The sequence below is a fragment of the Tympanuchus pallidicinctus genome, unplaced genomic scaffold (assembly GCF_026119805.1).
Source record: "Tympanuchus pallidicinctus isolate F22 unplaced genomic scaffold, pur_lepc_1.0 scaffold18, whole genome shotgun sequence".
Classification (NCBI taxonomy): Eukaryota; Metazoa; Chordata; class Aves; order Galliformes; family Phasianidae; genus Tympanuchus; species Tympanuchus pallidicinctus.
This window is the reverse complement of record NW_026294699.1, coordinates 11,068,776-11,083,984: the sequence shown is the minus strand read 5'-3', so window position 1 is coordinate 11,083,984 and position 15,209 is coordinate 11,068,776. Positions and strand designations below refer to the sequence as shown.

Sequence of the window (15,209 nt, the reverse complement as noted above, 5' to 3'; positions counted from 1 at the left end):
CACGGTTAGAGGATTAAGGGTTGCTCGGGGCAAGGGTCTCTAACCCAATTCCACGGTGAGGGGACGCCAAACATCAAGCCGTGCAAAAACGCTACCAGAAATGCAAAGGGGAAAGCATGTTGTCTTTCTCCCCCACTTCTGGGGCCATCCGACTTGCTGTGCTCTCTCTCAGCCTTGGCTTGCCCACCCTTGGTTGATCCCAAGAGCAAATTCTCCTAACCAGGGCAGCAAACTGTGGGGTTCTCTATGGGGTGAGAAACCAGTGCTGCAGACAACGCATCTTCATTTCCAAAATGCAGCGTAACAAGAAGCGAGCCCACGGCCACCTAGAGCTGTGGTTTCTGCTCCCCCTGCATACGACATTCCCATTGAGCCAACTCCAAAGCCACTTCCCCTCCTCAGGGCCATGCTCGTGTCCTTACCAAAGTGCGGCAAGTGCTCACTGGGGATAACGACAAGTTGCCCCGACTGCGGGTCTCTGGCAAACTGGTAGGCAGAAGGGAGGGCGCCTCCCATGGCAGGGGGGAAGCCTGGAGTCATGCCCTGGTGCAGGGATGGGTGGCCAAGTCCTGGAAGAAGAAACACCACGATCACAACCGAGGGGATGCACGCAACAAGTCATCTGCTGTTTGCTGGCTCCAAAACAACCGCGTTCCCACGTGGTCAGAGAGCAGCCTCCCCGGGCGCTCAGCAGTGGGTTGCATTGCTGTGGGCGCCCTGGGGTGCCTCTAGGGCACTCACCGTAGGGGTGGCCGGCCAGCCACATGGAGGGGCTGCCAGTTCGGGGGAGCCAGGGGTGCGCTGCCAAGTGCGAAGCCGGGTCTGTGGACCAGCGCCCGGAGCCCGCCAAGGCCGGACCTCCCGTCACCATCAGGTTGGAGTTCAAACCGTTCGTGGCGCAGCTGGAGGGGTGGATCCGAGCGAAATCCACCAGCTCTTTGCTCTCTCTGGTCATGAGGGAGGCAAGGGAGAGAATGAGAGGGTCTGAGTGCTGCAGGAGGACGGGAACACAAGCGCACGGGGCAGGCACAACGCTCACCTGAGCAGCTTCTCCTGGTCCCGCTCCAGCCGCCCTGCCAGGAGGTGGCTGTCCCGGTGACGGCTCCTCTCGTCCCCGCAGTCATCTTCAGAGCGGCTGTGCCCTAAGACACAAACCAGCGCCGTCACTGAGGAGAAGCTTGGAAAAGCTGCCTGCCCAAAGCATCGAGTTCAAGGCCCGGAGGACAGAGCAGGGCTGTCTGCACGGCCCCATTCTTGCTAAGAGGGGTTCCTGGAAGCATCACCTTCTTGGAAGGAGGCAGCTAAACCCCTGCACCAAACCACACGGCTGTGCTCAGCGCATCCCAGGGGAGATCTGAGCCACCTGAGGAGGCTCCTTACGCCCTCACAAACTGGGAGCACTGGGTGCACTCTCAAGTCCTGTCCTCCTGCAGACGCTCACAAAAACATCAGGCTCCATTCTGCAATCCAGTCTCTTAGAGGGGAATCTGCACTCTCTTGCCAAACCATGCAACAGGAAAGGGTCTGGTGAAGCGAGGGTACATATGGCAGATGAGGGCAGGGATCCAAAACAAGGGCTGGCTGTTGGGCTGAGAGACAGCTCCTCCAGATCACAACAGCTCCCACAAGCACAGCCTGGCAGGGGAGGCAACAACCTGCACAGCAGCAAACACTGAGACACTTACCCTTGCCAGCCCTGCCACTTCTATTTATCTAAAACCTCCAGCTATCTGACTTCAGATATGGTTTTCTGCAGCTTTATCCCTAACTACCTTTTTACACATGCATTTTTTCCCACATTTCCCTGCTGTCCTCATCCATGTTATAGTTGGGTGATCCCTAAATCCCAGCCCTGGCATCTGGGCAAGGTTTGGGCACAAGGACACCCCCTAACAGCCAGTCCACCTAGCTGACAAGCAGCTTTTTGAAGGAGGGCCCCGCTGTGTATTTCCTCAAACCCAGACAGCCCGTGGTTTTTATGCTGTCAGGTCTCCAATTCCCTCAGCCTCTACTGTCAGAAGGAATGCAGCAACGAGACAACAACTCTCCCAGCTCCTCTCCCTGGGCTCCTTCCAAGGGCTGCAGGCAGCAAGCAAAGATGCTCTCAACACTGGCACACACCTCTCTCTCCCAGAGGGCCTTCCAAGGTCAGCAGCTGCCCTCATCTCCCCCCCCGTCCTCACTACCTGCGAGCTGCTACTCCCAGCCAGCTCCACCATCTCTTCTCATCCCCACGCACATACACACACAGACTTTCTAATTTGTGCCGTTCCTCCCCAGCCCCGCTAATGGGACGCTCCTTCAGCACAGACCGACGATTGTTCGGATGGTGAATGATCATTCTGTCCATATATACGAACATGACGCACAGACCGCATAGAAAAATTCAATCAGTTATGCACAGAGGAAAGGCTCAGGTCCGTTTCCCTGACAACCAATGCCCGGCACTAAATACTTGCATTTTACTTGCCAAATACTACAGATTAGCCCACTAAAGCCTGCTTTCTCCTTCTTAAAAGGTCTAAACATTCAAGCACTGTCCACTCAGCGCGAGCAAGCTAATGTTATTAGACGAAGATCTCCCGGCACACAAAGGGGGGGGCAGCATTTGGGGGGTGAGAGGAGGAGAAAAGCAGTCTTGTTTTCTGTCTGAAAGCCAAGTGCATTGCTTAGCAACAGGCCAGAATTCAGCCCTTGTTTGCAGCCTTTTAGTTGGGCTCAGTAAATTACATTTAACATGAGTTGGGAGGGTCTGGGCGATGGAAAGGCAGAACAAGCAGAGCCCTGTGCTGCCCACCACATCCCCAGGCGGCTCCCAAGGGCGAAGGGAGGTGACAGGAACGGGGAGATTTGGGGTTTCTGATGCTCCCTGCACTAATGGGGGTCGAAGCAGTGGAAAGGAGCTGTGCCGGGAGGTGAACAGAGAAGGGAAATGCGGTGCTGGCAATGGGTTCCCTTCCCCCCCACTGCTCACATGGGTGGCTGAGCTCCCAAGCCCTCTGGGAGCCCCTGAGAGGCTCTGGGCTTTGGCTCAGCATGGCTGCAGCTGATGGCAGGTAGCAGAGCAAAACTGCACAGAGCACAGTCCCACCAGAGTCGGAGCAGTGCAGCTGCAACCACACCCCCAGGGCGAGCACAGGACTGCAAGGAAGAGTCCTCACTTTGCCAATGTTTACGACAAGAACTTGGCTGGGAACGTGAGGCAAAGGGAGCTGAGAACAACCAGCGCAGCCCACGCCACGCGGCAGCTCTACCTGCCTCAGATCCGCACAGAAAGCCCCAGGACAGGCGTGGAGAACCCACCTTTGATGCTGCTGAGAGACAGCGAGCGATCCCGGTCCGCCAGGCTGGGCGCCAGCTTGCTGCTGCTACTGCTGCTGCTGTTGTCCTTCTGCCGGGCCACGGCCACAGCGATGCCGACGGGCAGGTGCCTCACCTCCACCTCCCCCTGTGAGCCGATGCTCTCACGGCCGAAGGATTTGGCACTCTCGGGTCTCTCAGGGTCCCTCTTCAGCTGCTTGGCCGGCTGCTGCGTCAGCAGCTGCTGCACTTTGGAGGTGCCCAGCTGCGATGAGTCCAACTTCATGTTGCCCAAGCCGCCGAAGGGGCTCTTCTTGCCACAGCTCTGCCGGGACGCGGTCTCCTTGGCAAAGCTGCCGCTGTACTTGATGAGGCTCTGCATGGCCGAGCCTTCGCTGTGGGAGGTGGGGTGCAGGACGTCGGCAGCCCCCCGCGAGCCCACCACCGAAGAACGCGGCAAGCCGCTGGGGTCCAGGTAGACCTTCTTGGCCTCCTCCTCCGCCCGGGTGACGTGGTTGTGCTGCGCGGCCAGCACCGCCATCTGCGTGGTGGCGAAGTTGCCCATCTCGAAGGGTTTCCACTTCTGCTCGGGGGGCTTCAGCTGGCTGTGGTCCAGGTGCTGCCGAGAGGAGTCCAAAGTGCCGTAAACCTTTGTCGCTTCTTTGGAGCTGGATCTCTGGAAGCGCTCTCGCTCGCAGGGACGATGTTCCGCTTCCGGACTCGACTTCAGCAAGTCCTTGGAGGCCAGGAACTCCCTGCTCTCCGGAGAGCCCAGCCCCGGCCGGTTGAGGAAGGGCTCCGACGCAACCTGTCTCTTCAGAGCCATGGAGTTGGCCCTGATCACCGAACCCTTCTCCCTCAGGACCTCCATCCTTTTGGCATCGCCGTGGCAAGAGAAGTCCTGGGAGAGGAGCGCGCGGGAGGCGTCGGCGAGGCAGCGCTCCGGGGGCGACTGCAGCACGCCGGCCTTGCCCAGCTCCTTCTCCTTGGCCTTGTTGTCGCGGGCCTGCGAGGCGATCTGGATGGGCCCGCTCCTCTCGTCGTAGGCCTCGACCGAAGGCACGAAGGTGGGGGCGATGACTTTGTGCTCCCTTCCCAGCTCCTTGGCCGGCGGGAAGATGGTGTACACGCTGGAATGGACGGGCTGAGGGGGGAAGGTGGCGGCGGGCGCCATTTTGCCCGGCTGCGAGGGATGCGGGGAGGGACAGCTGCAGGAGACGTGCAGAGCACCCACGGAGGGCAGCAGGGTCTCGCCCCGCTTCAACCGCTCGGCATGGGCATGTGCGGAAGGCCTCACGTTCTCGTCGTGCCGCGCGGGGTCCTTGGCGCAGCGGTCCTGCTCGGCGCCCAGCACCTTCAGCACGGGATCCCCGCCGCCGTTGCAGTTGCTGAGGGACGAGCTCTGCAGCGGGTTCTTGGATTTCGCCTCCCCGCCGCCCCCGCCCCGACTTGGCACGTGCTCAGCCAGAAAGGGCGACAGGCGCTCGCCCGCCTTCGCCGCCTTCTCCACCACGCTCACTTTCCGCTCGCCGTCGGGTTTGGTGTCCTGCGTCAGGTCTACCACGCTGCGGGGCCGCGGCTCCTCCTTCGGCCTGCCCTCCTTCTTGGTGAAGGGCAGGGAGAGCTCAGTCCTGCAGCCCCTCTCCTTCCCGCCGGGGTCTTTCAGGCTCTCCTTCGAGCTCTTGTGCAGCTGCCCCAGCTCCTTCTCTCTCAGCAGGGCGCTCGCCGTGTGGCCGCCCGCACTCCTCGCGAGGGGCGGCTGCGGGTGCAAGGCCGACTGAGCTGCGTGGCTGGATAGGTAGAACCCATCTGCAAAGCAAAAGCAAACAGGATGACAGCAGCCTCCCACTCCTTCAGTCCCACACAGGCAAAACCGCAGAATCATTACGGTTACTTTTAAGATCCTCCGTGACACCAAACCGCGTCCCCCAGCGCCACATCCAGCACCTCCAGAGACACCGACCCCACCACTCCTGGGCAGCAACGTCAGTGCATCACCGCTCCTTCAGAGATGAAATGTTCCTAATACCCAGCCGGATCCTCTCCTGAAACAGCTCGAGGCCATCACCTCCTATCCTGTCACTGTTACCTGGGAACAGAGGTGAAGTCCCACCTCTCCACAACCTCTTTTCAGGGAGCTGGAAAGAGCAATGAGGTCCCCTCTTCTGTGGTCTGAACAATTCCAGCTCCTCCACCCACCTCCCGTAACACTTATGCTCCAGACCCTCACTGGACACAGTCCAGGGCCTCAAGTCTTTCTTTACTGAGGAGACCAGGTTGTGAGGATGACCAGGCGGGGATCTCCAGGTTGTGAAACAACCCCAAATTCACACTGACGCAACAGCAAACAGGGGCTGCAAGGAGGGACCTGGCCAGGTTCCCCACAGCAGTGCCACATTCCAGACTTCGGTATTGCTTAGACTGAGGGATGTTATCATTCAGGAATGCCACAACGCCCAGCGGCTCCAGTTGCTGAGCCATCCCCAAAGGAGGGGCTGGGGGGAAGGACATGCAGGGATGCTCTCACCTTTCTGCGACTCGAAGAGGCTGTGCTGACCCAACTGGGCCAGCAGCGGGCTGCCAGCACTGGGGGGCTCAAGGTGGCTCAGGGGAATGTAGGACGGGTAGAGCCCATTAGGCAGATGGGAAAAGCCTGCAGGAAGATGGAAACAGAAGAGGGAAACATGTTTCAGCCCAAGCAGAGTGCAGTCTGTTGAAGCTGTTGGTCCCCTGCCTGCCAGCAGTGGGGACACGTGGCAGTGCATGGCACTGAGCACCGCTCAGGTCTCCCATGCACAGCAGTACCCCGTAGAGCACCCACTGGTGAGCTGCAAACCCACGCTGTGCCCACACAGCCCATCCCAACACTGGGTACCAGCTTTTGGGAGAAGCATGAGCACACCACCCCCATCAGCTGGCACAAAACAGCACCACACCTATCCAAAACAGCACCTTACCCTAGGGGACGGCGATCCTGAGCTGAAAGCTGCCAGACCACCCATCAGCTGGTAAGAGAACAGCGTGCTCCCAGGTCTGGCTTTTGTCCTGGACACCAAGAGAGCCCCAGCATCTTCATGGAAATCATAGCAGCAGCATTTCATAAATGAGTAGTCATAATAAAATTGGGAATCAAGCGAGCTCTTGGCTGCAGGAAGCAACTCTTCTGCAACACTGCCACCAAACGGCACCCGGCAAGGCTGCAAATCCAGCACTGCATGCCGCCCCGAGAACGGGCAGAAGGGGAAGCAGCTCCCCAGTTGGTGTCAACATTTACAAACTGCATAAAACCCATCAGGAGAGTCTGAAGGAGCCAGTGGAGCCCTCTGGAAGCTTCCCTTCAGATCCCATCAGCAACAAATCACCCCAAAGTCCTACAATCTCATTGAAAGCAAACAGGCAATAATGACCTGAGAAAGCTTCGGGGATTCAGCTGGATCCAAACAAAACCACACCAAAACCAGGAGAGAGAAGTTCAGCCCCTGAAGCTTCACGTGGGGCACCATCTGCGAGAGCCAGTCATTACTGCACATTATTTAGACAGCCTCATCTGTACCAGCAACACCATTTGCCCTTGCTAAGAGCAAGAGGAGAAGCTGCTGGGCTGCATTTGCCCATCCATTCCCTGCCAAAGCCTTCCAGGAGATGAACCCAATGCGAACACAACCCCCGGACAAACATCTGAGCAGCCCTTCCTCTGCACAGCCCTCTGGCTGCTCTAAGCCTCACACACACCCAAAACCTGCTGCCTGGCAGCCCCGGGCACGTCCTGCAGCAGCAGGCACGCAGCGGTGGCCACGGGCAAGCCGCTTCCTCCTTGCATCTCTGTGCCAGAAAGCGATGCCAAGGGGAGAAACTCGACCGCAGTGAGCAACGCACAGCTCACCCCAACCGTGGGTTCCTGCCAAAGGGAAGGGAGGGGAGAAGGGGAAACCACAGCTGTGCGCCCGGGGACGGGGCAGTCGCTGAACCGGCACAAGATGCTTATTGCCCAGGGATGCGCCCAGGGGCTCGGCAGGCTGAGCCACGCTCCTGCAGCCTGCTGATGGAATGCGAGGCAGGCGTGGGGCGAGGAAGCCACGGGGAGGTGGGAGCAGCACCCTTGGGTACCCGATGCCTCTACACGCAGCCCATCTCCCCAGCGGTACAACGTCCCCACGACGCATAGGAGCCGCCAATGAAGCCATCGATCGCTATCACCGAGGGCTGCTGTTGGAGGAACTCGGCGGGTACAGATGTGTCAACCCTGCTGAAAACGGCGGCGGAGGGGAAGAGGCAGAGCCCTGTGAGTCACCACCAAGCGGGCACAGGGCGATGGGGAGCTGAGATAGCAGCGACCGCAGCAACCACACGCCACAGCCTCACTCAGGGGAGCACCGGCGGGGTGCAGCTCTGTGGGGAGTTCAGCCCCACGCTGCTCAGACTCCAACCACCCGGCAGCAGCACCAAGAAGTTGCATCCCCAAAGCGCCAGTACTGTCCTGCTCTCCGATCCCCACTGTCAGCTGGGAGAGAAGCACCAGCCCTGAGCAGAGGGGATCAGGAGTGAAAGCCCTCTCTGCCCGAGAAGCCGCAGCCTCACCATCGGAAGGCTCTGGAAGAGGTGAAGTAATTCTCCCCCATGGGCCCATCCGTCCGTTATGGGTTTCTGCCAGTGATGAAATATTGCTAACCACCAACACGTCGCCCCCTCCCCCAGCACCGTGCCGTGATGCAAGGAGCTGCAGGCCATAAGGCCCCTGAGCCCAGTGCGCTCCCCAGGACCCCTCAGATCTGAGCCTACGATCGCTGCACATCCCCGATCCCATTGCCAGCAGCAGCACCCTGCTGGGGGAAACCCTTTGGGGAACCCTCTGCCCCACCTCCCTGCTGCATCCCACAGCAGCACGGCAGGGGCTGTTTCTCACACACACATCTGCAGCTCGCCAACAGCTGAGAGCCGGCAGCGCTGACGGCATAAATCTCAGCCACCTCCTCCCTGCGGTGACACCCGAGGCACCAGAGCTGGTCCGACTCCGTGCCACACGAGATAGCAGTGCTGCGAGCCCCCAGGCGCTGACATCAAAGCCTTGCATCAGATGCACCCGGATCGCCGCACTGTGCCACTGAATCCATCCCCAACGCCCCAAACCCCAGCCCCATCGTGCCAGCTGCTCCTAAGACACATTTACAGCCTCTACTCCGCCTGTTCCCTGAAGGACTTGGGGCTCGCTCCCTCCGTCTGACCCCCACATCTCTCCCACCACCACGCCGCTTCCCTCCAGCTGCAAAACCACCCCTTTAAATCAAACTCAAGCTCGCCACCAGCTTGGCACCCACATCTAGTGTTTCTTTTCACTTCGTTTTACCCCGCGTAGGAACCCCGCTGTCCAGGCTGTTTTATTTTGAAGCAGCTCTTGCTCAATATTTACTACTGCTGGCAGCAGCGTCAGCACCGCAGCACCAGGCAGACCCCCCCTCCTGCCAGTACCCAGTGCTCCCAGCACACGTCCCACCCAGCCCGGAGGACGTAGAGGGCAGGAGGCGTGAGCCAGGCTGCTGGCTGGGTTCTTTCTGGCCGTGAGTTTTACGAGAGCAGCTCTATAGGGAAGCAGCAGTGAGTTCCTGGGCAGCATGACGTGCTGCTGCGGCTCTATGCCCGCTGGGGCTGGCAGCCCTGGTGTGCTCGGGTGCATGCAGGCATGGCCACGCAGCCTGGGACGCACACAGCCAGCCCGGTCCCACGCACCCCACGTTAATCCCAAAGCATGAAAACAGTCGAGGCGGTGTCAACACTCCTGTGTCACCACCGCCGGTGACAGCAGCCCCCTGCCTGAAACCCCAGCTGCACCACACGCCTCCTATCTCCTGCTGAATTAAACCCAACACCCTGATGGGCACCTCCCCAAATCCACCCTCCAGCTCCACGTTCTGCGAGGCGCTGGATGGAAATTAAAAAATAGCACCGAACTCAGATTCCTCCTCAGAATCGTCAAGAATGAAGCAACTGGATGCTAGAAAGCTGCCCTGCCCAGGATACCTCCCAGCCACCCGGCTGCCAACACTGCCCCACAAGCCCTGGGGACAGAGCTGCCTTGTAGGGGGGACCTAAGGCCAGCACTGGTCCCACCGAGGATGTGCACGCATTATTTGCGTCCCTGCTAAGCAAAGAAATTTCACCCAATTCCTTCCTGTTATCCTCATTTTGTTTTGATTACTCAAAACCAGTGCAGAAGAAGCAAACCATCGAGTCTGGGCTCCTGCACAATTAACCCAGCAACACCCACACGTTCGTTACAGGAAAGCTCATTAGGCAGCACCAGGAGAGCCCCGGGCACCCGACGGGGGCCATTACTGCAGCACTGCACAGCACCGGCCCCACATCACCTGCCAGCAGCAATTCCAGCAGCTTCAGAGAGCTCCCAGAGCCACGAGCCATGCCCCGCAGGCAGCGCAGCCTATTTTCAGCCACAATGACTTCAGTCCAGGTCACCAGCAGGTTAAATGGGACCGTGCCACGTTATCCGCCCCTCCTTCCCACCCAGAAACCCAACACCGCTGCGAGCCGGGCAGCAGCCAGCCCTAAGCTGGGTGAGTGCCACCCGCACGCTGCTGCGGACAAGACGGAGCGCCGTGCTGCACAGTGCTGCTGCTCCTGCAGGCAGACTGCAATCCCCTAAGCTGCTTTTCCTTAGGAACCCGGGCTCAAACGCGCCATCTGTGCCCAGGCTCTCCCCCCTCCTCCCTTGTTCAGCCCCTTTTCCTTGCCCACATTCTCCCCAGCATCGCCCACGCCACCTTCCTGCTCCCCATCCCAACACCAGGAGATAAGCGCAGAGGCAAACGCCACGGCGCTGTGATTTAATTCCCAATGAACAACGGTGCTAAGCCATACTCAAAGCCTTTGGACAGATTTCCAGCCTGGTCCCCATGCCGCAGAAGCACTACGTGGGTTTCCATCTACGTGCGCATACAATGAAACAACCACACAGCACACGAGCACCTTTTTCTCCTGTCTCTCAACACCATCCAGCCTGGGCAGGGCAGAGCACCGAGCCCTCAAGCCCTGCACACACAGGACACGGGGCAGCACAGCACGGGCACCGCTCCATCCACACAGCTGATGCCGCGGCACTGCAGCCAGCCACAGCCGAATCCCTCCGAAACCCTTCCTCCCGAGCACGCCAGCCGCTTAATTTTATTGGATTTTTTTTTTTTTTTTTGTAATTAAAAGCAATTAAACCGAATGTATTAAAAGTATATTCAAAACCACAGGGGGTGGTGCTGGAAGGAACGGCAGCGGGGAGGGCAGCGATGGACGGAGCGAACCGCCATCCAGGCTGGGCGGCAGGGGAAGATGGATAGGGGCAGAAGCAGGGGATGCAGATCTGCTCACCACGTCTGCAGCAAGATTAATTCTCGGCCATTTCCATTCCTCCAGCTGCTGCTGTGTCGGGAGCAGCACCTTCCCACACCTCATCCTGGGGCAGGGCTTCCCCGGCACCAGGTCACTGGGGCTCTGCCAAGGAGCTCAGGGCTGAAGGCACGGCTCTGCAGCAGAGAATGGCTGCTAGGAGCCGGGCTAACGAAGCTGTGTTAATGGAGCACACCTCAGCAAACGCAGTGGGTCAGAAGCAGAGCCATGCACAGCTTCAGAAGGAGTCAGAACCCAAAAATACAGGAGGACGCTGCAGAACCTGGCTCCAGGAGAGCCCTTGTGCCCTCTGCAGCCCTACACCAACCCACTCGGGATGGAGCTGAGGGCGGCACGCAGCTCCTAAGGGACAGAAATCCACCCCACCTTGGCAGACAGGCTCCCTTCACCAACACAAAACACAAGGTTGCAGAAAGACCCAAAAAACAACAACAAAATTCCCATCCCCCTCATTTTGTTCCCAGTGCAAACCCCAAGAGATCATTCCCGCCTCACTCCAAACCCCACAGACCCACAGCAGCAGCACCAAGCACCTCCCACAGCCCCGGGGCGAGCACCCCATTTCAGAGCCATAAACCACAGCAGAACTCCCCAGAAGCACCGCAGGGACCCACACCCCCAGCAGGGCTCTGCTGCTCTGCCACCATTCTCAGGACGGCTGCAGGAGGGCTTTGCTGGCACGGCAATGTTCCCTTGCAGGATGAGGCAGCGGGGGAGGGAGGGTATCCCCTCTATGCTGGAAAAACCCATGGCAGAGTCGGACCAGAGAAGCAGGAATGCCCTGATAAATCTCTGCGTTTCACTGTACAGACCCCAATACAGCTCCATGTTTCACTGCCTGCACAGCCAGGGAAGCACACAAACACCACCACAGCGCAGCCACAAACCCAAGAAAGAGCACCCCGAGTCCACGGGGAACGCAGCTTTTTATTGTTACCACCACGCTCCGCTCCCGACTGCAGCCAACCATCCACAACCCCATCCCCACCAGCCTCCACCTCCCCCGGACACAGCGGCTGCCAAGAACAGCACGGAGGTGGGGTGGGGAAGGGCCGGAGGTGACACCACCCCCTATGAGGACCGGGGACCGACCCCCTCCCCCTGCTCCATACACCGCATCCTGCTCCATCCGCAGCCCAAATCCCACTGCCGCCATCGCCCTGCCCTCAGCCCATCCATGGGAAAATACCCCCAGCGATGCCCCCCCCAGCCCCGAGCCCCAGGCTGGGGGTTGCCTAAACAAAACATTTCTGCAGGTATTTATTTTAGGAGGGAGCTGGGACGGCTCCAACAGCCACGGATGGGGGGGGGGGGGGTCACAGCTGGGGCCGGAGCTGCTCTATTTAAAGGCTCTGGCTGCTGCCCGCCGCCCTTCGTCCCTTGCGCAAGGCTCCGTTCCAAAAACAACAACCCAAACTGCACGACAACAGCAGCGAAGAATAAGGAGAAACACACACAGACACCAACACCGAACCCATGGGTCCGCGATGCTGCGCCGTGCTGAAATAAAGATAAATCCCTGCGGCACAATGGGAGCGGGATGGGGGCTCGGCGCTGGTGACAAACCTGCAGCTGTGCAAGCGGAGGGATGGAGGGGAAGGGCAGAAATGGTGACTGGGGGGGGAATAACAGAAATAAATGCTATAGAAACAATCTGCCCGACGGCAAACTGACCCAACACGCACAGCATGCATATGGAACACCGCAGATTGCCTTCTGCTGTATAGGAGGTGGGGGGGAAACACGGTGCGAGAAGGCAGCTAAAATACTGATAAAAAGAGATTAAAAAGGAGTTAAAATCAAAGGCAAAAGAGAGGAAGCAGGCAGGGGTGCTGGAGCGCTGTGCAGCCCTCGGTTGGGTAATTCCACTGCAGATCTGGGCACCGCCGCCCAGCACTGCGCTCAGGGCACCCAGCTGATCGGACCGGGCAGAAAAGCAGAGGGCTGCGGTGGGGAAACGTGCTGCTCTGCTCAGCAGCTCACAGCAACCACCCTATGGTGGGGAGGGGGGAGAAAGGGGCAAAAATGGGAGGGAAACGGGGAAAAAGCGGGGGGGAAGGGAGAGGAAAAAAGGAAAAAAGGTGGGGAGAAAGAAAAGGGAAGGGAGACAGGAAAAAAGAGGGAGAAAAAGGGAAAAAGAAAAAAAAAAAAAAAAAGAAGAAAATAAAAAGCAAAGCAAATCCATAGGGCAAAGTCCCACTGCACCGCAGAGCGGCGGCTCAGAAGGGGGAAAGTAGGAGATGGAGCCAACAGCCCACGGGGCAACAGCACAGAAAGCAGAGTGCTGGGGAAAAAAGGGAAAAAATAATAAAATTAAAAAAAAAAAAAAGGAGGGGAAAAAGGATTTTTTTTTTTCAATGGATCGGTGGGTCGGGTGCCCGCAGATGGAGGACGAAAATACAAGACAGTAAAAATAATAATAGGAGGGAATAAGGGCAGCCGTATCCTCTTCCCTCTCCGCTTCCCCCAAATCCGCCCTGCATTCCCTGCTCTCTAAGGGGCGGCCCCACAGCCAGGCAGGGATTTTCCACCCGGCTGAGATTTCCCAAATCCGTGCCATAACTCGCTGCTCACAAACGGCCGGCTGCGATTTGCCCCCACTCCCATCGTTTTCTTTTTTTGCATTCCCTGTTTGTTGGGTTGTTGGTTTTTTTATCCCCCTCCGCCCCAAGCAAAGCCTTGGGGAAACGCCGTGCACAGAGCAGAGCCCGAAACAACACACAGGGCATGGATGTGGGGCTCAGAACCACACGGAGTTGGGGCTGCAGAGCACAAACCTGGGGTTTACAGCACCGATATTCGGGATGGTGGAGCACGGATGTCTGGGCTTTAAACCAGCAATACGTGGGGCTTAAAACACAAATCCTTGACATTCTGGAGCAGTCGTGTGTTAGATTAACAGCGTGGGTCTTTGGGCTCCAAAGCACGGATATTTGGGGCTCTAAAACATGCATTTTTGGGACTCCAAAGCACACAGATCTGGGCTTGCAGGCACGTATGTGCTTGGGGCTGGGGAGCGCGCGGATCTGGGCTCTTAACACAGATCTTCAGGCTCCGAAGCACGGCTATTTGGGGCTCTAAAGCATGAACGTTTGGGGTTTCAAGCACGGATATTTATGGATTAAACCATCAGGATTTGGGACTCCAGAGTGCGTGCATCTGGGATATAAAGCACGGATCTCTAGAACTCAGGAGCATGAATTTTTGGAGTTAAAAATGCAGATATTTGGGGCTTGAAAGCACGGGTATCTGGGGTTTAAACAGCGTCTGTGTGGGATTTAATGCATGAATATTTGGGACTCTGGAGCACGCACACAGGCTCAAGCAGCTCAGCTATTTGGGGTCTAAAGCTCATCTATTCGTGGCTCCCAAACACTGGGATCAGCAGTGCAGCATTGCGGGCGTTGGGGCTTTAAAGCACATCTGTCTGGGGTTTAAAGCCCAGCGATCCGGGCTCTAAAGCACCGATTTTTAGGGTCTAAAACACAGATAAAATGGCATTCAAAGCACGGATGCGCAGTGCTGCAACCCGTGAATACTTGGGACTCGGGATCTGGGGTTTACAGCACGGAATTTGGGGCTTTAAAACACAAGTGTCAGGGAATGGAGAGCGCGCACACAACGGGCTCCACAACACGGGCATTTGGGGCTCGAGGAGCCTCTATTCGGGGCTCTAAAGCACGGAACGCTGGGGCTCGGGACCAAGCGCATTCGGGGTTTCAACGCACGGCTCTCCGGGCTTTAAAGCACGGCTCTCGCTACGAGTCGCCTCTACAGCACGGCCGAAGCCTCGGCTCGCACAGCTCGGGGATCCGCCCGGCGCTCTTACCGGGGTGCGCGTGGAGGCCGATGCCGGACGCCAGGAACTTGCCGGGTTGCAGCGCTGCGGGCAGCCCCGCGGCCAGGGGCGCGGAGGGGGGCAGGCGGCCGGCGGCCAGGCGGTGCCCGTCCATGGGCAGCCCCGAAAGCAGCGGCGGGGGGGGGCCGTGCGCCGAGCGGGGGGGGGGCCCGAAGTCTCGGCCATCCATCATCCGCTCGCCGGCTTCCAGGAGTCTCCCGGATCGCTCTCGGTGCTCGCCGCCGATTTTTCTCCTCCCGCCGCCCCCCCCCCCCTCCTTTTTTTTTTTTTTTTTTTTTTTTTTTTTCTTTTTTTTCCTCTCTTTCTTCTTCTGCCGCTTCTCCCCCCCAAAAAATCAGACGGTTTTCAAGAACAAGGCGTCCGAGCGTGCCATGGCGCGGTGCAGGGTGCCAGCCCCCGGCTCGGTGCTGCCTGCGGAGAGAGAGCGGGCGGCGGTGAGAACGGGAGAGCGGCCGCCAGAGCCGCCCGGGGAACGGAGCGTAGAGGAAGGGGGGTTTAAAGGCGGGGGAAGAGACGACGGGAATGTAAGGCAGGAATTACGGAGAGGGATGGAGGAGTAAAGGAGAAAAAAAAAATAAAAGGGAAGAAAAAAATAATGGCAATAATGGCGCGCAGCGGAGCCGCCCCGCAGAGCGGAACA

The 15,209-nt window shown here is 58.5% G+C and overlaps 1 protein-coding gene across 4 annotated transcripts in view; it reads right to left on the bottom strand.

The window, feature by feature from the left end:
- The window catches only part of TNRC18 (trinucleotide repeat containing 18), a 44,441-nt gene extending 29,638 nt beyond the window's left edge, over window positions 1-14,803 (bottom strand). For 2 of the 4 annotated variants that reach the window (XM_052680213.1, XM_052680214.1), the window contains exons 1-6: window positions 14,540-14,802; window positions 5,828-5,953; window positions 3,304-5,109; window positions 1,040-1,142; window positions 742-947; window positions 423-569 (exon numbers count right to left, since the gene is read on the bottom strand). In XM_052680213.1, coding sequence (XP_052536173.1) covers window positions 423-569; window positions 742-947; window positions 1,040-1,142; window positions 3,304-5,109; window positions 5,828-5,953; window positions 14,540-14,741 — 2,590 coding nt within the window. In that variant the 5' untranslated portion in view covers window positions 14,742-14,802. Of the gene's footprint in view, window positions 1-422; window positions 570-741; window positions 948-1,039; window positions 1,143-3,303; window positions 5,110-5,827; window positions 5,954-14,539 lie in introns of all 4 variants that reach the window. The other 2 variants (XM_052680215.1, XM_052680216.1) reach the window with 2 other exon arrangements.
- Between the last annotated feature and the right edge of the window lie 406 nt (window positions 14,804-15,209).